The sequence below is a fragment of the Penicillium malachiteum genome (assembly GCF_028827825.1).
Source record: "Penicillium malachiteum strain IBT 17515 chromosome Unknown utg000003l:1.0-4950554.0:1.0-4952489.0, whole genome shotgun sequence".
In the NCBI taxonomy this organism is placed as follows: domain Eukaryota; kingdom Fungi; phylum Ascomycota; class Eurotiomycetes; order Eurotiales; family Aspergillaceae; genus Penicillium; species Penicillium malachiteum.
The window spans coordinates 2,205,052-2,224,045 of NW_026643096.1; the positions used below are offsets into that span (position 1 = coordinate 2,205,052).

The following is an 18,994-nucleotide window of genomic DNA, read 5'->3' on the forward strand; positions in this document are numbered from 1 at the left end:
CCGGAGACCAGTTGAGTGATTCTATAGTGAGTGGTACATATAGTGGGTATTAGACTACAGATTATTGAAGTAAGACGAAATGCAATAATGCAATATTTATAGGGGTTCCAAATGTTATCCAATTCTATATAGATTCATCAATTAGAAATCCTGGTAAATCCACACTTTTGATCTAAACGGGAAAATAGTTTAAGCATCAACGTTCTTATACTTGTCGTTGTGTGTGGCAATGGCTCTATTAATTCGGGTTAGTATTTCTCCTTAATCACATCATTTCCCCCCCATGTTTATGCACTTACCTGCCACTAGGGTCGCTCTGCTTGGACCAAGTTGGGGTCCACCGCTCAACGGTGCCAGCACAGTAAGGTGGGAAGAGCTCATCGAACATTGTGCGGTACCAGTAACTATAGAAAAAAATAGTTAGTAAATAAGTCAATGGAGTAGATTATTTTTCCGTAAATCGGAGAACACGCGGGGTAGATTGAAGGAACGTACGCCTCCTTAGTGTCGGGAATGTCGGTACCCCACTCAGGCTTGGGGTTCTTCATCATTTCATCGGTAACCTGCAGCTCGGCAGTGTCCTTCAGGCCATCAATCCATCCGTATCCAACACCGTCAGAGAACTGCTCCTTCTGGCGCCAGAGAATCTTGTCGGGCAAGTAGGTAGCAACATCAGGCTCGTCAGTGGTGTCAAAGGCCTTGCGGAGCATGTACTTCTCAATACGGCCCTCGGTAATCATTTTATCCTTGGGGTCAAAACCCATGCAGGTCTCCAGGAACTCCTTGTCCAAGAAAGGCACACGTGCCTCAAGACCCCAGGCAGAGGTAGACTTGTTAGCACGCAGGCAGTCAGCCAGGTGCAGGTTCTTGACACGGCGAACGGTCTCCTTGTGAAACTCCTCGCGGTCAGGAGCAGCGTGGAAGTACAGGTATCCACCGAAGATCTCGTCACTACCCTCACCACTGAGAACCATCTTGACACCCATAGCCTTGATCTTACGAGAAAGCAGGTACATGGGAGTAGAGGCACGGATAGTGGTTACATCGTATGTCTCCAGGTGGTAGATAACGTCAGAGAGGGCATCAAGACCATCCTGAATGGTGAAAGTGAAAGCGTGGTGCTTGGTACCCAGGAACTTGGCAACTTCCAGAGCAGCCGCAGTATCGGGAGCACCAGGCAGACCGATAGAGAAGGAGTGCAGCTGCTGGAAGGTAGTGACAGTGGACAAGTCGTTCTCATCATCAATGCCAACCAGCTCAGAGGCCTCAGCCTTGGACTTGGCAGCAGCAATAGCAGCTTCCTGCATACGCAGAGTCTCGCGCTGAGCAATGGAGGCGACCAGACTGGAGTCAAGACCACCAGAAAGCAGAACACCGTAAGGAACCTCAGCCATCAGACGCTTGCGAACAGACTTCTCCAAAGTGTGACGGATGGCCTTGTAGTCGACGGGGGTGGAGGGGACGTTGGTGGGATCCCACCACTTGGGAACGAAGTAGCGGGACATGGTATCGGTCTTGGAGTCGTAAACGTGACCGGGAGGGAAAGCGATGATGTTGTCGCAAACCGGGTGCAGAGACTTAAGCTCGGAGGCGAAGAAAACGGCACCGGGGGTAGTGGAAGAGCGGCCGAGGTAGAAGCTGGTGATACCAATGGGGTCACGGGCAGCAACAACACGGTCTTGCTTCTTGTCCCAGAGAACCCAGGAGAACATACCGTCCAGGTGCTTGGGGGCATCAAGGCCGTGCTCCATGTACTAAACGCAGGTCATTTAGCAAGATTGATATGCGCGCAAAGATCCCGTTTCCCACATACCAATGGAATGATGACCTCACAATCTGAGTGAGTCTTGAAGTTGTACTTGGTCTTCAAAGCTTTGCGCAGGATGCGGTGGTTGTAAATCTCACCGTTGACGGCTAGGGCGAGGGTCTCATCATCGTTGACGAGAGGCTGGGCACCGGAGTCTGGGAGTACTATGAGCACGAGTTCGAGGGCAATGATTGGGCTTTAGTAAGTTTGCGACATACCAACACCGACGATGCTCAGACGCTCGTGAGCAAGGACTAAAAGACATTGCAGTTAGAATCGATACCAAAATCATAAATCCCTGGGAAGCAATTGACTCACTAGTGCTCTCGGCGCAGAAGTTTCCACCTGTGAAAGAAGATCCAAGTCAATAACCCATCCTCCATTCCATGTTATTTTCGAGTTATAGTTCCCGGTGACTCACTCCAATCGGGACCACGGTGACGCACACTATGAAGGGATATAACATTAGCAAGGATTCTTTCTATGAAGTGTTTAGGGCAAAGGAGGAAAGAAACACTTACGCCTTGGCCATGCGCAAAGCCGTGGGCTTAAATTGTTGCACATCGGGGTGGCTATTCAGAAAATCAGTATTGATTCAGCCCACACTCCACCATGCCGCCATCTCCGAGGAAGATATGGTGGGGGGTATGAAAATGGGATAAGTAGGGTTATGGGTCACGCACTGGTGGCACGCAAAGATTCCACACATGCTGGGCAGATGTCTTGTATGAGTGGAAGATCAATTGGAAGATCAAAGTGGAAAAGAGAAGGAGATTGACTAATCGCGGAGGTATGAGACCCGGGGGTGTCGCAGGCGATTTTTTTTTCGTGTCCCGCAAAGAGCCAAGAGGGGCGATGTCGGACAGTCTTTGAGTCACCGATAAGATAAATCCGTCCACTGATATCAGGGCTATTACTGGGCCACTGAGCTCTATAAAACTGGATCCTTGTAGAAATTGAGATGAACCAATTATTTATTGCTTCATTTCTCTTCTTCATTTGAAAGCAAAATCATGTTGTTGGTGACCTCAATTCCTTCTGTTAAGCATCTATGACTCAAGTGGAGCCCATCACCCCGCCGTGGATGCTTGAATCATGAATAATAAGTATGACTATAAGAATTGCGTGGACATCTGGAGGCAAACCCAATATGAGAGTCTTCAACTTCCTTCAGAAATCATTGTATAGATTCCTCTGCAAGTAGCCATAGACCTGCTCCTATTCTGTTTGTAATTACTAGTCATATATTCTACCTTCATTGTTCTGGTCAAAGATGAACCATGTGCTTACCTAATCCATCTGGCGGGGCGATGGCAATCGCATCAAAGTCAAGCTGCACGGCGCACTGTACAGTGTAAAACAGCTTCTCTTTCACCTTCTCAACATCCATTTATTCTCTTCCCTAATTCTCCTCAACTTTTAAATCTAGGATAATCCTTCTTCCTAGCTCTCACTTACCTCGACTTCCACAGTGTGTCAGAGCTATACATCTGTCTACCAAAATGTCTCTCTGCCTCAATCGCCTCCAGGAGGAACGGTATGCTACCACCACGGACGAGCTATTACAGCAATGATATCTAGGAAATTGCGCTAATCACTTTGGCTACTACCAGGAAGCAGTGGCGTCGTGATCACCCCTTTGGCTTCGTTGCGAAGCCCCATCGCACAACACAAGGAACGTTGGATTTGAAGCACTGGGAGTGCGCAGTTCCGGGCAAGAAAGAGACTCTCTGGGAGGGTGGAGTTTTTAAACTGGATGTTCTCTTTCCTGATGGTAAGTATTTTGCGCATTCCATAGGGATCCACGTGTTGGTACTGATCATTCCTCTCGCGCTTCCAGAATACCCTACCAAGCCGCCCAAGTGTACGTCTTGCCACTTGCCCAACCACCAGCAATGACTGCGATATTAATTTTACTTGTCTCGCGAGATCTCTCCCAACTGACTGATATTATTTACAGGCAAATTCACTCCTCCACTTTTCCACCCTAACGTCTATCCCTCGGGCACAGTTTGCCTTTCCATCTTGAATGAGGAAGAAGCCTGGCGCCCAGCTATTACGATTCGCCAAATTCTGCTCGGGATTCAGGATCTGCTGAATGAGCCCAACCCAGAGTCCCCCGCTCAGGCAGATGCATACAACTTATTCAAGAAGGACCGCGCTGCCTATGAACGACGAGTTCGTCAGGTAGTGAAGGAAAACCCTCCAATGTAATGGATGGCGGAGTGATAGATTATTACCCAGAATGCTTTTGCCTTATGAGTTTTCTATTTTTTGTTATGTTTTTTTAATGCGGAATCTAGCGAGGCGGAGGGGGACCCCGCGTGCATGACATTGTCTAAATGGGCAAAAGGGAGCATTTTTCGCTTTTCTCAGCGACTGATCACCAGCATGGCGTTATTATCAAATGGATGGCGTTTAAGATCAATTATCGGTTCAACTTGAAAGTTTTATTGTAAGAGAAGTAGTACGAATTAAACATTTAGAGCGCCTTTGATTGGGGAAATCCGGCTATACTAACTTTGGGACTATTTTCAAGGCTTGTCTCAGATGTCTTTATTCATCCCATGCTATAAAAAATATGGATACACACAAAGAGAAGCGGCCAATAGATCAAAGCCATTCCTTGTCTTTAATTGTATCGGGCAAAAGAGAACCAATGCCGCGTCTTTACTGTAGACCAAAATAACCTCATTCAATAGGTGATACACAGAAAGAAGCTTCAGAGTTGACAGCCCTCAAGTCTTTGACAACCCATTGTAACCTAGATGTGAGAATATTTAACTGAGAAGTTCCCGCTAGCTCCCTGGCTCTCTCAAAGTGCTAGAAGAGACCATGGTTGGGTTGTGCTAGTATGTTATAACCAGATTCCTATACATAAGAGCCCAGTCCACCGACGACGACATCATCAAACCTATACTTTTTGGGTCACCCGAAATCTGACTCCCTCTCTCATTCTACAAAGACTCACTAGTACACAGGAACCTCTTGCAATCAGGACCTCCACAAAAATCTGGAATCCAAGGTAAGGTGTCAACATGTGTCACTCTATTGTTTGGTATTATGCCCTATGCCAACACCTAGATGAAGCCCAATCACTCATAATTGCATGCGACAGGGCGACAACAACGGGTTACGACTGTCTCCCCACTGATCAGCCAACACTTTCTCTTCCCATCTCGGGAGCTTGCTACCCCTGCAAACACCAATATCGGAAGGAAGCATACATGATGCAGCCTGAGACTGCAAAGCCGAGCCCTGAGGTCGAGATTGAAGCTGCAGCTGGAACTGGAGCTGAGACTGAAGCTAGAGATGAGACCAATGCTGAAGTCCAAACTAGGAATGACAAACGAGACGTTGGAAATGAGGATTATGACGATACAATGCCCGAGCCCGACCCTATTCCCGGCTATCATACGCATCTCTATCCCCAGCTAGAGGGATATGTCAAGAAAAAGTCTAATTGGGAATCGCTGGAAGAGATTGAAGTTGAAGATGGGGATGAAGAGTCTGAGGAGCCGTGCAAGTCATCTTTCTTCTTGGATGATGAAGAGTCTCTTGTTTCTTCGCCAGTGTCGGAAAAGTGGTGTGGAAATGAGTTCGATGTCCCGGATTCACCTACCTTTGGATGCATTGCTGAGAAGTGGAGATCTACATCTCTGCCTTGTCCGACTATTCAGCGACAGTCAAGGATCCCAGTACCTGTGCCTGGTAATGAGGCGACAAAGCGTCACAATACTTGGAATACCTATGAGTTGGAATTATTCGACGAACTTACTTTCTGATCTCGTTTTTGAACTACTGCAGGTATTCGAAACTGGGGGTCTGGTATGGTTGGAGCTCAAAAGCTCCAATTCAGTTGCGACTGAATTCACCTCTAGGAAAGCATTGATGTACTTGCAGAACAAGCAATATCATTATCGTGTCTTATGAATAGTAATCATAAATGCATCAGTCCTCGTATATTCCATCTGCGAACTTCTCGCTATCAAAGAATCGTGCCGTGATGGCATTGCCACTGAAGATACGTCCTTCCAGGGCATTCACAGCCTAGTTATCCCGGTTAGTAAAGAAAAGTTTCGAACCCAATTAAGGATGTTGGACTTACCCGTAGAGCAGATAGGGGACTGGTGAACTTGACAAAAACAGGGACCGGAGGAGCCATATCACGAGCAATATAGACTCGTTCCACACTCCCATACTAGTGGCCATTAGTATATCAGTGTTTCAAGTATCTTGGGCACAAAACATACCTTCTCAGAGCACTCTTCTCCAATTTCCTGCATCAATCCTCCACTCTCCAGCTCAGATTGAAGATCCATACCATTCAGCATACCTCGTAGAATAATGACCTCACTCATAGGTCCAAATTTGCCCGTATCCTCATCCTTCCTTTTACCGCCAATTATTGTCCCCCGCCCAGCAGGTGTGACAAAACCACCTCCTTCAGCATCCGGCCGCTTCTTCCTCTTCTCAACTTTAACTTGTAAAGGCTTCGCAATACCTGAACCCGTAGCGCCGAGTCCAGTACCCTTGGTCCAGCCATATTTGGAGAGTAGACGTTCTGCAAAGCCTTTTTGACCTGGACGTAAAGAACGTGCCGCATTTTCATTTTCTGTGTTGCTCTCGTCCTCTGCGGGTTGTTCATTGGCAAAGACCTCTTCCAACTCTGCTTCGGATGCCGGGATATCTGCGGGAGCTGGTGGGAGGGTATAGCGGACAGGCGCACGGAAGATGGTAGCAGAGCTGGGTTGAAAGGCGTCCATCGGATTTGAAGGTGGCGGTGGAGGTGGAGGTGGAGCTTGGTTTGCTGTAGGTTGGCCGTATGGAGGCGCAGGGGGTCCCTCTGGCGGAGGAGGCGGTATTGATGTAGAATATTGAAGCATATCAACATCTTCATTCTCACGCTGGCTCATACGGGCGCGACGGCTGAAGGCATCTTCTCCAGATGCGTCATCAGGAACAGATGCGGTGGGTGCTGAATCGTTAAGATTCGGCGGTGGAGCGAAACTACTTGGGGGCGCAAATTGACCTTGATTATAGACCGTTAGTTTATGTATCTTTGAGGTCAATTCTAGAAAATGGAGTGTTGACATACGGTTCATAGGACGATCATAGTCGTCGCTATCAGAATCTACGCTTGGGGAGCGTCTCATCTTATGCGCATAGAGACGGTCTTTCCAGTCGCGAACTTCCAGGATCTTTTCGTCACTATGGCGATACTCCTCGTAGTTATTTGGACGTGACGGGTCATAAATATCGTCCCAATTTTGAGGAACAGCGTGCGGCTCGCGGTCCTTCTTGCGCTTCTTTCTCCCGCCGCGTTGCCGCTTCTCGCCCACGTAGTACCCAAAGTCATCATCCTCCGTTGCAGCCCAATCAGCTAGGGTGCTCTTGGCCGGAGCTGCGGCTAGAGATGAAGGTTGATTTGTAGTTGTCGGCGGCGCGGCCTTTGGTAAGACGGGTTTTGGTTTAGGTTTTTGAGTTGAAAGTTGCGGGCGCTTAGTAGGCTGGAATCGAAGGGAAGCTATGAGATTGGAGAGTAGGTGAGCTGACTTGGCCTCGGTTGGAATCATTCAAAGAATTTCACAAGTACCAGCATTGAGTTGCTGCTTCTTTGCAGCGGACTCGTCGAGTTGTGCGTCGTTCTCGGAGCTCTGCTTGAAGACGACAGGAGCACGGGAAATTGTGCCAGGTGTAGAATCAGTTGAAGAGTCGAGTAAATTCGCATAAAGCGAAATCATTCCGGCCTTTGCCGGGTTGGAATCTGAAGCCATGGTGGTGGTCGTTGCGGAGCTACAATGAGGTTCTCCAGGTCTCTGATAAGGGCGCGATTGCCTTTGGATCACCTAAGCAACACCAGACTTCACGGCTATAGTTCTGGTAGTAAATACTACAATATTCCAACATTGGAAATATTTTGGAGAATTAGTGAACCTGATAATAAACTCTTTGATTTGGGCCGAGCAAGTTCTGCAGTTAACTGACTAGTTTCCATAATTTTGACGGGGCTACTAGATTCTTCTATTTTTCGCTGGCATCCGGTATCTAGTACATTGTTGACTCGATATAACCTCATGCTCCTCGGAGGAATAGTAACCCTTAGGGTCATGCAAATAACCTTGGAAAGGAACCAGAATATTGAAAAAAAGAAAACGCAGTATGAAGTTGATTTTTGGTGCTCTTGAACTCTTGGAATTTTGAACAAATATCGATTTCTTAAATATATGGAGCTTGAAATATTGGCCTGTATTGTTCATGGATACCGTCAACTGGTGGATCGAAGGTTCAGGTTACTATATCGCTTACTCAGAAGCGAGAGTCGCAATGAATCCCAGCGTACATATGAATATAGGTATAAATATGTATGATCATGATCAGCTGAATAAACTCATGTAAATGAACCTTCAAATGTTCGAAGTCTGACGCATCATTCATTGGCTTTGATCACTGGTTCCAGCTCTTCCTCACTCCACCCAGCCTCTCGTAGAATCTTGCAAAGAATCGCAGTCTTCCCGCGCACATATTCGTCAATGTTTTCCAGTTCCTTCTCTGCCAGCTGACTCTTAACTTGCCCATACTCCTCACGCAGGCTCGGGTTTCCCAGCAACACTCTCCTGACATCAAGGTGGTTTCTCAAGGCCGTACATCCTTCGATGACAAGATAGGTGTGGTACCGGCACCGTACTTTGAGGTTCTCGCCCCCGCCGTACGCATCGTCAAATCTTCCATACCCAGGCTCTCGAAATGCGACCCGCCCAGATATACCCATCTCTCCACAGTCAGTGAAGCCCGCCTGTATGAGAGCATTTTTTCCGGATTCGAGCAAGGAGAGTGAGATGATGATATCAATGTCAATAACTGGTTTCGCCTGGAGTGAGGGAATAGATGTGCTCCCTATGTGCTCGATGGAAACAATAGGAACATCTTTCAGAATATCCTGTAGTTGTTCTTTGAGCTCGAGGAATCGCTTTGGCCAGTCAGGACTGTAAGGTTCGACGGAGACTTTCATGTTGATCAGGGACCTCCGAGTTAGGATATAGACTGAAATTTGCCAGTGAAAGAGAACTTCAAGTTCAAGTTGAGTCATTGCAAGGCATAGCGGGGCGTAATATGTCAGTAGCCTAGTGAACTTTGCTAACTACTAGTTGTACTAGTACGACATTAAGTCGGAGAACAGTTTTCTTGGATGCTAGGTTTTTCATTGATCTCTCTCTCTAGTAAGCGATCATATTTCATGGTTCATGTTGTGACACAAAAGGCATTTCATCGCATGATCCGCCAGTGCTGGCCCTCATCCAGTGCCTAGGATGCCTCGACTGGTTTCAACAAAAATTTGCATGCAAACGGAAGAGAAATTCAAGGCTAGTGAGGTAAAACATTTGAAGGAATTTCCGACGTCTATCCAAGGAAATTAGGACAAATCATATTTAATCGATTAGGCATGATAAGCTCGTTGTATACTACCTGGTAGTTGGCCGCGGGCAACCCCACGGCATTTGCCGTGGGGTAATAAGGCGAGATAACATTGATTTTCATTTTCACGCTTCGAATTTCAACACGACGCACATCTCCACAAGATGAATGGAGAATCAGAATTAAGAGGTCGACCTTATCGATCGCACCTTCATCCAGCCTGTTTTGCTTGCAAGAAGCGCAAATCCCGTTGCAAGACACGCAGCCATGCGGAGGGATGCATGATGTGTCAGGCCTATGGCACAGAATGTATATTTCCCCGCGCAGATAATGGTTATATACCGCGGAAATTGCCAGGCAATGCGTGCGGTCGAATCGCAAAAAACAAGAGCGTTCCTCGTACTCGTCCTGGTCCGACAACTCCACAACTCATTCCAGACCCCGCAGAGCGTGGTGACGATTTCATCGAGATAGATGACCCACAAACACAGGCTGGTGTTCTGCAGGACTTCTACCGTATTCCGACTGGCGTGAGTCGGAGGGAAGATCATCAGAATGAGAGAGCTGAGGGTCTGCCTCATCTTGCGGGCATTGTCCCAGAAGCCGAGGACGATAGTTCTCATATTGTCAGTCCTGCAATTGCAGATGATAATGATGTCCTAGAGAGCTACTTATCTGCCATTCCGGCTGCCCGGAGACATCTTTCAAGAATCGGACCATCATTGAAGCGATCTATCAGGCCTGTTCGATTTAATGTCGTGCCTAGAAGACCTCTGGGTGTCACTGTTAACCAGTCCCTTGCAGCCGCTAAATGCGAAGTGATAGAGAAGTACATTGACCCTGACATTGATGAGTACTTGAACTTGTGCGTATTATCTCAGTGCATGATGATAAGTACCATGGATATCTAATATTTCAATAATTACATAGATTTTTTCAGAAGGCTAATCCATGCTTTCCAATATTCGATGAGGCTTTGTTTAGAAGTACATACTCTTCTGAAAAGGGTCGAATGTCCCCTGCATTGCTTTGCAGCTTATATGCCAATTCTCTTGTCTATTGGAAAAGCTCTCCAAAACTGCGCTCAGGTCGTGCTCCTGATATTCGATTTCTCTGGAATCAGGCCAATGAAGCACTACACTCAGAACTTTTTCTTTCTCCTGGCATCTCCACTGTGATGTCTATTCTCTTAAATGTGTGCGGCAGACCAAGTACCTCCATGTTCGGCAATGGCGGGATGGTGGGAACTGCGGTTGCACTATCGAATGCCCTCGGTCTAAACCGAGACCCTTCGGGCTGGAGTATATCCCCTCTAGAGAGGAGTCTTCGAATCAGAATATGGTGGCTTGTTGTTGTTCATGACCGGTGGTGCAGCCTGGCATATGGAACGCCATTACAAGTTCATCGGTCACAATATGACGTGCCGTTACCCTCGGTAGCTGATCTGTGTCAAGCCTCTGCCTCCCCGTATGAGACAGAAGCGGCTTCGATATTTGTCGCATTCGTTAGCTTAACCGATGTGTTAGCTCGATACTTGGAATACGTTTATTGCGTATCAAAAGACTCTAATACATCAGAGCTATCCCCAACAGACCTTGAACATCTGATCAACGACTGGGAAGAATCCTTGGATGACGATATCCGTCTTCTTGTTCTTCGAGGAACGAATCTTGGAGGCCCCGGGGCTGCGAATCTTCGACTTGGCTATCTGGCGATCAAGTTGCTCCTTCGGCGGATACAATTGGATCTCAACAAACCCGCTACACAAAACGAGGATCGCGTTTCTCCATTTTATATGCAAGCCCAACGAGCAGCCGAGGATATTGCGCACATAATACAAGAACTGGATGAGCCCCAGCTTCGCGGATTCTGGATTCCCGTGCATGCATTCTCCATTAACTCGACTATGATGTTTCTTCTGCGAAGTGGTCTTCGTATGAGACATCTTAATCGAAATACGCCGCTTCGAACTGCAAGGGACATGATTAGTACGCTACAAGCTCACAGTCAGAACTTTGGTTGGGATCTGGCAGATAATTGTCTGGCTCATTGTAGTGATCTGGTCGAAATAATTGCCATGAACAACCCACAAGTCAATACTGACCAGAGTATATCAGAGTTTCCATATTTCTCTGATGACTTGGAGATAGATCTTTCTGGTTTAGATGATCTCTTTCTAGGGATAACTGGGTTTTCAGACGGATTCAACCTCTAGCTAGACTACCACGAATAAGAATGACTAGCCCAATTGAGGATTCATTGTAAAGATATGTGCTCTTGACATCCACATCTGAACTTATCAGACATCTGAAATTGTTATCAGTTGCACATGTGATTAATGTACCGGGAAAGCCCGCGGTCAAGTTGCACATGCAGTCTCCGCATTGACGTTTCGAACAGTTGAACAGAATCAATCATGCCAGGGCTATTTAAGATGGCCAACCGCTACTTTCAACTGCCTTCATTTCACACATTCCATTTCATATCAAAATTACAAAATGGGCTCCGTTGATACTGCCTCTGCCTTCTGGGCAAAGACCAACAAGTATCTTATGTCAACAGGTGTTCCATTCTCCCCAGTTATAATCACAAAAGCGCAAGGTACTCGTCTTTACGATGCTAGCGGTCGCTCAATCCTCGATTTCACCTCTGGCCAAATGAGCTCTTTGCTCGGTCACTCACACCCCGACATTGTCGAGACTGTCCAGCAATATGTCTCTCAACTTGATCATCTTCTCAGTAACATGATCACACACCCAGTCATTGATCTAGCAGAGCGCCTAGCGAAGATTGTGCCTGCACCACTCGAGAAATCCTTCTTCTTAAATACAGGATCCGAGTCCACCGAAGCAGCTATCAAAATGGCAAAGTTATATACTGGAAATTTCGAAATAGTCGCCTTCGCCGCTAGTTATCACGGATTGACTCAGGGCGCTGGCTCTGCTACATACTCTGCTGGTCGCAAACGAGGTGGCCCTGTCCTACCAGGCCAACTTGCCTTCCCTGCTCCGTACGTCTATCGCTCGCCTTTCCGCAAGGCGGATGGGTCGTATGATTGGGAGACTGAGATGGACTTTGGGTGGTCGATGATTGATAGGCAAAGCGTTGGTTCGCTTGCTGCATTTATTATGGAGCCTATATTATCAACTGGGGGAATCTTGGATCCACCAGAAGGATATATGAAACGGATGTTTGATGAGTGTAAGAAGCGCGGCATGCTTGTCATTATGGATGAGGCTCAGACTGGCGTAGGACGGACAGGTCAGATGTTCGCTTTCGAGAAAGACGGTGTCGTTCCTGATATTCTTGCTCTGTCTAAGACACTTGGCTGTGGTCTTCCCCTTGCATCTGTTACGACTACTGTTGAGATTGAGCGTGGGTGCACGGAGGCCGGCTTTCTTTGGCTCACTACCCACCTTAATGATCCCCTCACCGCGGCAGTTGGTAATAAGGTCCTTGAAATTGTGGAGCGGGAGAATGTCTGCAAGCGTGCCACTGAGCGCGGTGCACAGCTCCGGGAGGGCCTTATCAAGCTCCAAGAGAAGTATTGGTGTATTGGCGATGTCCGTGGTCGTGGACTTCTCCAGGGCATTGAGATTATCTCTGATGCTCAGACTCGTGCTCCTGGCTCTGAGCTTGGGCAGGCTGTCTCTGATCAAGCGATGGCTTGTGGGCTTTCCTGCAATATTGTGAATCTCCCAGGTATGGGCGGTGTTTTTCGTCTCGCGCCACCAGTGACGGTTACTGCCGATGAGATTGAGGAGGGTCTTCGTATCTTGGATGAGGCTTTCAACTATGTACTGAAGACCAAAGATCCATAGCTTTCCCGATGTATTTGCAGCAGAGATAGTAACAAATTCTCGAGTTCTTATCTAAAAAGATGTTCAATCTATCATCATAATCTATCTATAGACCAGATGTAATGTCCTCACGAATCCGATTCCAGCAGATCCGACAGTTTATCCAAGTATGCATGAGGGCGAACAGGACCTGAGACGAAGTCCTCCTTCGAGCTGACACCAGTCAGAACGCCAAGTGTACCACCAAGCTTACCCTCCAAGCCGAATCGAATATCTGTATTGGCACGGTCTCCAACCATGCAAGCCCGACTGCGATCGAAGTGGAACTTGCCCTCAATCGCATCCATCATTGCTTGGCTAGGCTTTCCTAAGGCTGTAGGCTCTTGTCCAAGCATCATGATCAACGGCGCACTCATAGATCCAGCACCAGGGAAAAGAGTTCCCGAGTTTGGCAGCGTTGAATCGATGTTAGTCGCCAGGAACACAGCTCCCCGCTTGACATAGTGAAAAGCCAATGCGTGCTTGAGGTAATTGATATGGAAATCCAATCCCACAAGAACGACACCAACTTCTGGATCAAGGAGGGACTCATCGCCCGCAGCAACTCGCTTGTAATCTTCCGGTGTGATGTCACGGCGGTAAGCGGGGTCTGTACCGCCGATGAAGGGGACATTCTCAGAGCGCAGCTCTTGTTCGATACCAGTCTCACCGATGACGAAGACTTTGCGCTTATTCTCGGGGAGCTGTAAAATGCGAGAAATGTAGATCGAGGAGCTGTATGATGAGGAAAAGATCTCTTCCTATGTGGGTGTGAGTCACTAATACTTCAAGCTCGGGGTATGACATCCAACTGACCACTGTGCTTGGAATTCCTAGACCTTCCAACTTCTTACAGTAATCTGCGCGAGACTTGGTGCTGTTGTTGGTCACAAATACCACTTGCTTGCCTATCCGCGGAGTCAACATCCTGTTTAAACCTCAGAACCGGACAATATGCGCACCATTCTTTCGTAGCAATTCCAGTGTCGCAACTGTTCCGGGGAACAAGTGGTCACCAGACCAGAGTACACCTGTATATCCAATTCTATCAGTTATTGTTGCGACGTCATCGGGGAGCCCGTGTGGATCGAGGCGCGGAGCGAAGACTGAGGTCGAGAACGGTAGACATACCATCGCAGTCGAATAGGAAGACCTAAGGTTCACAATGTGAGTCAATGACTCTATCTAATTGTCTGGTTTGAGGAGCAAACGAGGGACACTCACATCGAACTTAGCCAGGAACTCGCTGAGACCGGCCTTGTCGCCGGTCAGATAGCGGGGAACGTGAGTGTATTGGGGCTCTGCCATACTGGCTACTGATATAGCAAGGGAATATGAATTGCGCGGGTGTATAGAGGGTTAAATAACAAGAATGCAGAAGCAAAAAAGATGATCTGACTAAATTGAGCTGTACAACCCGATCAGAGTCGCCGGTGACTCGCCGATCGCGTGGGGCAAGTCAACCGTGGGGCTCCGATTATCTCCTTCCGCTAACACTCAACTATACTATGGACTATACGATGCCCTCAATATGGTAAGTCTCGGTTTTCTCTCCATCCTCAGAATAATCCTTCAAGTTCTCCGTGCCCATAAACTTCCGCTGTTCAATTTCTACTAAGCTAAGACTCTCTACTTGTAATATCTCCAGTCGTAATGCTACGTCGGCTTCTTCATCGAGTTCTTCCTTTGACATTTCAGGACTGTTCAAATAAGGGCCTTGATTTCCCAAAATCATGACTTGAGGTGACGTTATATAAATTCTAATATACATGAAGAACAAATCAATCATCCAGTTTCCATCGTTCGGTACGCCGTATATTTGTTCTTGATCAGATCCGATGCCCTTTCCGCCACCGCATATAGAGTACTTGTCAAATGGCCACAAAGTTGAGATGGGAAAACCGAGGCATCAATAACTCGAACATTCTGAGTTCCATAAACCTTCAACTCGGGGTTCACGACTCCTCCTTTCTCTCGAGGAAGCATGCTGGCCGTGCCAACAGGGTGATAATTTGACCGGTCTGTTCAAGTTGGGAGTCAGTAATCTTTATTCGGAAAATGAGAGATGAGGTGATGGTGTAGTTTCTTACAGGTTGACTTCACCCAATTCTTCCAATCAGTGTCTGATGCATTTGCAGGCAGGACATCCAGTCCTGGAGAAGTTTCATCTCCCACAAGGTCGCTTAGAGGTTGAGTGTTGAATATCTTGCGAATATATTTACCGACAGCAACTGCGGCATCGAGATCTTGCTCAAACATAAAGTAGTTCGGATTGATCGAGGGTGCTTGAGTTGGATCGCTGGACTGGATATGGATATTTCCTCTTGAGAAGGGGAGAAGAGGCCAGTATTCCGTTCCAAAGGTTCGGGCGATGGGTAAGAAAACGATCTCTGCGAGTGGAACTTGGGATTTGAAGATCAAGTCCCATTGAATTTGAAGCATATAGAGGACATTGGCAGCTTGGACAGCACCATTGGAGAATTTTTCCACTGCGTCTGCGTAGTCTGCGAGACTGGAATTTATGGAAGAGGCAATTTCGGATTCCTTGTCTCCATAAAGCTGATTTGCTGATGGTAGAGCAGAGAACGTTGCTTCACCTAGGAAATACTCTCGACCCTCCCAATGAAGGCCGTTATTCGTCTGATCTTGGAGGTTCTCGCCAACAGCAGTGTTGTTGACCTTGACAGGAATGTCATACTTTTTCAGGATATCCGGGTTTCCCACGCCTGACAGTTCCAGTATAACAGATGACTTGAGAGAACCAGCTGACAGGATAACCTCCTTTGAGGCAAGTATCGTCTCAGTTCCATTAGGGCCGGTGACCTCAACTCCAGCCGCAATGGCTTCGCTGTGGGAATCATTAGACCATATTATCTTGTTGACGTTTGTATTCGATATGATCTTCAGGTTTGGTCGATTTTCGAAAGGCCAGAAGTAGGCCCTCGCAGCATCTTCTCGAATATTCTTCTCCCTATCAACTGTATTGGGGTGAGATGTAAGACCGACCATTTCTCCGCCATTAACATCACGATTGAATGGGACGCTCAGTTGTCGCATCGTCTCGTCTAGCACAGGAAGCACGCTGTCATTCGTCATGTGGTATGGCCAACCAACCTTCAAAGGGCCAGTGAGGCCATGATAGGCCATGTAATAGTCAGCGCCAGCAGCAACTTGTTCCGGGGTCGGGATTTGGAAGTGCTCTGATTTCTTGTAGTATGGGAAGAGATTCTTCCAGTTCCAACCTTTACCAGCTAATTCCCACGCATCGATCTGCACATCTTGAGCTCGAGTATATGACATTCCTATTGAGGAAAAATGAGTATCTCATATGCATCAGGGTGTGTTAGGCACAACTTACCGTTTATCGTACTTGTACCACCAATCGCCTTCCCAGCTCTCATCGTTTGTTTGTTGCCATCTGCATATGTCTGGTTCTCCGTCTGATAAGCCCAGTCGATATCGGTTCCGAAAGCCAAGCCGTAGCCTAGAACTGTGGTAACATTAATATTGTTGAGCACCGAGTCTCCTGCTTCGATCACCGCAACTGTAACATCTTTCTTCTCTGAAAGTCGATTAGCAACAACGAGCCCACTAGTTCCTCCACCAACAATAAGAAAATCATATTGAGCAGGTGGGCCAGCATGTTTCTTCGCCACAGCTGCCCCTAGCCAAATAGTCGCAAAAGTAAACGTTAAGACGATCATTTCCGTTCATATGGGGGAGCGGGATCAGGAAGATGAAGAAAGTGGGACTCCGGGGCAAAGACCAACTCTTTTGTAAAAAGAAATTGTTACTGCAATAGAGGGGCTAAGTAGGGAAAAGTCAGGAGGACCTATGAGTGACCTCCCCACGGCGGGTTGCTGGGAGGTTACGGTTGGAATGTTGGTGTCATTCCTCCTATTTTGACTCCAGCATACCATGTCAGTATTCGGGTGCACGGAACCGAGAAAACGACATAAAAGGCAAGAATTAACACGCGGGCACTGAATAGATGTCAGGGTATCGTAATCATCCTCGTTTAAACCAGTTAAATCAATGTAAATACAGAACGCCGCGGCATGTTTGAAAAATGCAACCCTGAACGCCTGACGAGCCATTTTGAGTGATTGTGAGGCAGATCAAGCCTCGCGCAGGATCCCTGCGATACGCAGAGTCAGGTCCAGGACAGATAGATGCTCATCTGCTCCATCAACAAGTCGCTTATCAATTTCTGAAAAGGCGAGGACAATCTTGTTCTTCTGTCGATCCGGAATGCCCTCATTGAACACAACCCGTCGGTAGAGCTACAACAGAGTCAGTAAGGTATAAACATAAAAAGTAAGAATGAACAGCACCATACCTGGCCAATAAGTTGTGTGGCACTCCACCCGTCAGCCACAAGGTCTGTGATAACCTTCGAAACAGCCTCATATGCGGATCCAGATCCCTTGGGCTGCATGGCGTTCACAATCTGATCTACAATATTGTCCGGGATAACACCGGCAATTTCTTCAATACTTCGGATCGTAATAGTCCCCGAATCTGTGGTACCAGCATCCGTCATCTCCTGGTCGTCATCACCATCCTTGGCAGCCGCCTGGGTAGCACCAACTAGACGTGCCGCACTCTGCAAGTAAGTAATAGCCCGACGCAAATCACCCTCCCCGCACCTGATCAGTGTGTCAATCACACCATCCTCAAGCTTCAGATTCTCCGCGCGCGCAATCACAGCCAATCTGTCGCCAGCCGCCGAATTATCAAGTGACTTGAATCTGAACTTGCTGCATCGACTAGCCAGTGGCTCGATGATGCGGGTTACATAGTTACACACGAGACAGAATCGCGTGATGCGGCTGTACTGTTCCATCGTGCGGCGCAGGGCGGACTGCGCATCTTGTGTCATGCTGTCTGCCTCGTCGAGAATGATGATCTTGAACGGAGGGCAGGGGTACTTTGCGCGGTATTCAGCATCGAGGCCATTGGGCTGGGATAATTGGGCACGTGCGAAATTCTTCACTTTGTCACGGACAATTCCGATACCTCGCTCATCGGAGGCGTTCAATTCCAGGATACGGGAGCGGTAAAGGGCGGGGCCGAAGAGGGATTTGGCGAGTGCAAGGATGGTGGACGTTTTACCCGTTCCTGGAGGCCCATAGAAGAGCATATGAGGAAGCTGAGATTGGGATATTAGCATTTATTTTAACTTGGTAGGTTCAATTGAGCTTGCGGTTTACATTGGAGGCTTGCAGAGTGCGCCGAAGGACTTTAGTAGTATGATCTTGGGCAGCGACATCGTCCAGGCTCTTAGGTCGGCTGTTTCAAGTTAGAAATCAATAAAATCAATGTTCACTTTCATGGTGCAAGCTTACTATTTCTCAACCCAGGGCTGCATTCGGTTTGATTCTTCCTTGTTGTCACCTGCCTTAGCCTTGGAGCTGCTGGATGTAGCTGCAGCCGCAGCACGGGCCTTATTGTTGAAGAATGTGGCAGCCATGTTTGGTACTATCCTGGCTCAAGAACACAGCGAACCTCGATGATGTATTGAAAGATGGGGTTGAAGAAAGACATGTCGAGCTCCCGACGCCATTCGCGGTGGAGCAGACGCGTCGCCACGTGACACGCGCCGCACTTAGAGATCAACCAATCATACAACGTAAGTATACTTCAGAGTCCATTCGCATACTCCAGGACACGGTTGGACTCTTAATACTTATAACTCACTTAAAGTTAGAAAATATTAATTGATAGATGGAGAGAATGAGCACATATATGTAGCATGTACTACCTACTAGTGATATACAGTGACTGCGTCATAGTAGAGCTACTAGTACTAGGTAGTACTATGAACTGTCTACTATCACTGGCATGATATATACATACATACATCATGAATCATGTCAATGTTGGAACCTCAAGTGCTTGGAAGTACTACTAGTAGTACTTTGTGTCTCTT

At 47.4% G+C, this 18,994-nt stretch overlaps 11 protein-coding genes across 11 annotated transcripts; 4 read left to right on the top strand and 7 right to left on the bottom strand.

Moving 5' to 3' along the window:
- Positions 1–189: 189 nt before the first annotated feature.
- N7483_007153 (asparagine synthetase B) lies at positions 190–2,516 on the bottom strand (the record flags this gene model as incomplete). Its single annotated transcript, XM_057090590.1, has 9 exons — positions 190–235; positions 300–404; positions 496–1,754; positions 1,814–1,971; positions 2,026–2,061; positions 2,126–2,152; positions 2,229–2,254; positions 2,329–2,379; positions 2,491–2,516. The coding sequence occupies 9 exons, from the start codon at positions 2,514–2,516 to the stop codon at positions 190–192; spliced, it is 1,734 nt and encodes a 577-aa protein (XP_056945331.1).
- A 793-nt stretch (positions 2,517–3,309) lies between these two features.
- N7483_007154 (E2 SUMO-conjugating protein UBC9) lies at positions 3,310–4,021 on the top strand (the record flags this gene model as incomplete). The annotated part of the gene is made up of 4 exons (XM_057090591.1): positions 3,310–3,344; positions 3,421–3,581; positions 3,648–3,671; positions 3,768–4,021. The coding sequence occupies 4 exons, from the start codon at positions 3,310–3,312 to the stop codon at positions 4,019–4,021; spliced, it is 474 nt and encodes a 157-aa protein (XP_056945332.1).
- Positions 4,022–4,845: 824 nt separating this feature from the next.
- Positions 4,846–5,592, top strand: N7483_007155 (uncharacterized protein; the record flags this gene model as incomplete). The annotated part of the gene is made up of 1 exon (XM_057090592.1): positions 4,846–5,592. One exon carries the CDS (start codon positions 4,846–4,848, stop codon positions 5,590–5,592), a length of 747 nt encoding a protein of 248 aa, XP_056945333.1.
- Positions 5,593–5,758: 166 nt separating this feature from the next.
- N7483_007156 (uncharacterized protein) lies at positions 5,759–7,656 on the bottom strand (the record flags this gene model as incomplete). The annotated part of the gene is made up of 5 exons (XM_057090593.1): positions 5,759–5,857; positions 5,916–6,008; positions 6,061–6,839; positions 6,906–7,334; positions 7,404–7,656. Coding segments are annotated over 5 exons (1,653 nt in total), but the record flags the coding sequence as incomplete, so codon positions are not given.
- Positions 7,657–8,237: 581 nt separating this feature from the next.
- Positions 8,238–8,819, bottom strand: N7483_007157 (GrpB family protein; the record flags this gene model as incomplete). The annotated part of the gene is made up of 1 exon (XM_057090594.1): positions 8,238–8,819. One exon carries the CDS (start codon positions 8,817–8,819, stop codon positions 8,238–8,240), a length of 582 nt encoding a protein of 193 aa, XP_056945335.1.
- A 568-nt stretch (positions 8,820–9,387) lies between these two features.
- Positions 9,388–11,438, top strand: N7483_007158 (Zn(II)2Cys6 transcription factor; the record flags this gene model as incomplete). Its single annotated transcript, XM_057090595.1, has 2 exons — positions 9,388–10,088; positions 10,154–11,438. 2 exons carry the CDS (start codon positions 9,388–9,390, stop codon positions 11,436–11,438), a joined length of 1,986 nt encoding a protein of 661 aa, XP_056945336.1.
- Positions 11,439–11,721: 283 nt separating this feature from the next.
- On the top strand, positions 11,722–13,044 carry N7483_007159 (aspartate aminotransferase family protein; the record flags this gene model as incomplete). Its single annotated transcript, XM_057090596.1, has 1 exon — positions 11,722–13,044. The coding sequence occupies one exon, from the start codon at positions 11,722–11,724 to the stop codon at positions 13,042–13,044; it is 1,323 nt and encodes a 440-aa protein (XP_056945337.1).
- Positions 13,045–13,151: 107 nt separating this feature from the next.
- N7483_007160 (uncharacterized protein) lies at positions 13,152–14,370 on the bottom strand (the record flags this gene model as incomplete). The annotated part of the gene is made up of 4 exons (XM_057090597.1): positions 13,152–13,823; positions 13,879–13,965; positions 14,025–14,093; positions 14,287–14,370. 4 exons carry the CDS (start codon positions 14,368–14,370, stop codon positions 13,152–13,154), a joined length of 912 nt encoding a protein of 303 aa, XP_056945338.1.
- Positions 14,371–14,575: 205 nt separating this feature from the next.
- Positions 14,576–14,755, bottom strand: N7483_007161 (uncharacterized protein; the record flags this gene model as incomplete). The annotated part of the gene is made up of 1 exon (XM_057090598.1): positions 14,576–14,755. The coding sequence occupies one exon, from the start codon at positions 14,753–14,755 to the stop codon at positions 14,576–14,578; it is 180 nt and encodes a 59-aa protein (XP_056945339.1).
- A 92-nt stretch (positions 14,756–14,847) lies between these two features.
- N7483_007162 (GMC family oxidoreductase) lies at positions 14,848–16,766 on the bottom strand (the record flags this gene model as incomplete). Its single annotated transcript, XM_057090599.1, has 3 exons — positions 14,848–15,083; positions 15,153–16,364; positions 16,421–16,766. The coding sequence occupies 3 exons, from the start codon at positions 16,764–16,766 to the stop codon at positions 14,848–14,850; spliced, it is 1,794 nt and encodes a 597-aa protein (XP_056945340.1).
- A 414-nt stretch (positions 16,767–17,180) lies between these two features.
- On the bottom strand, positions 17,181–18,535 carry N7483_007163 (replication factor C subunit 2; the record flags this gene model as incomplete). The annotated part of the gene is made up of 4 exons (XM_057090600.1): positions 17,181–17,345; positions 17,402–18,214; positions 18,276–18,354; positions 18,411–18,535. The coding sequence occupies 4 exons, from the start codon at positions 18,533–18,535 to the stop codon at positions 17,181–17,183; spliced, it is 1,182 nt and encodes a 393-aa protein (XP_056945341.1).
- Between the last annotated feature and the right edge of the window lie 459 nt (positions 18,536–18,994).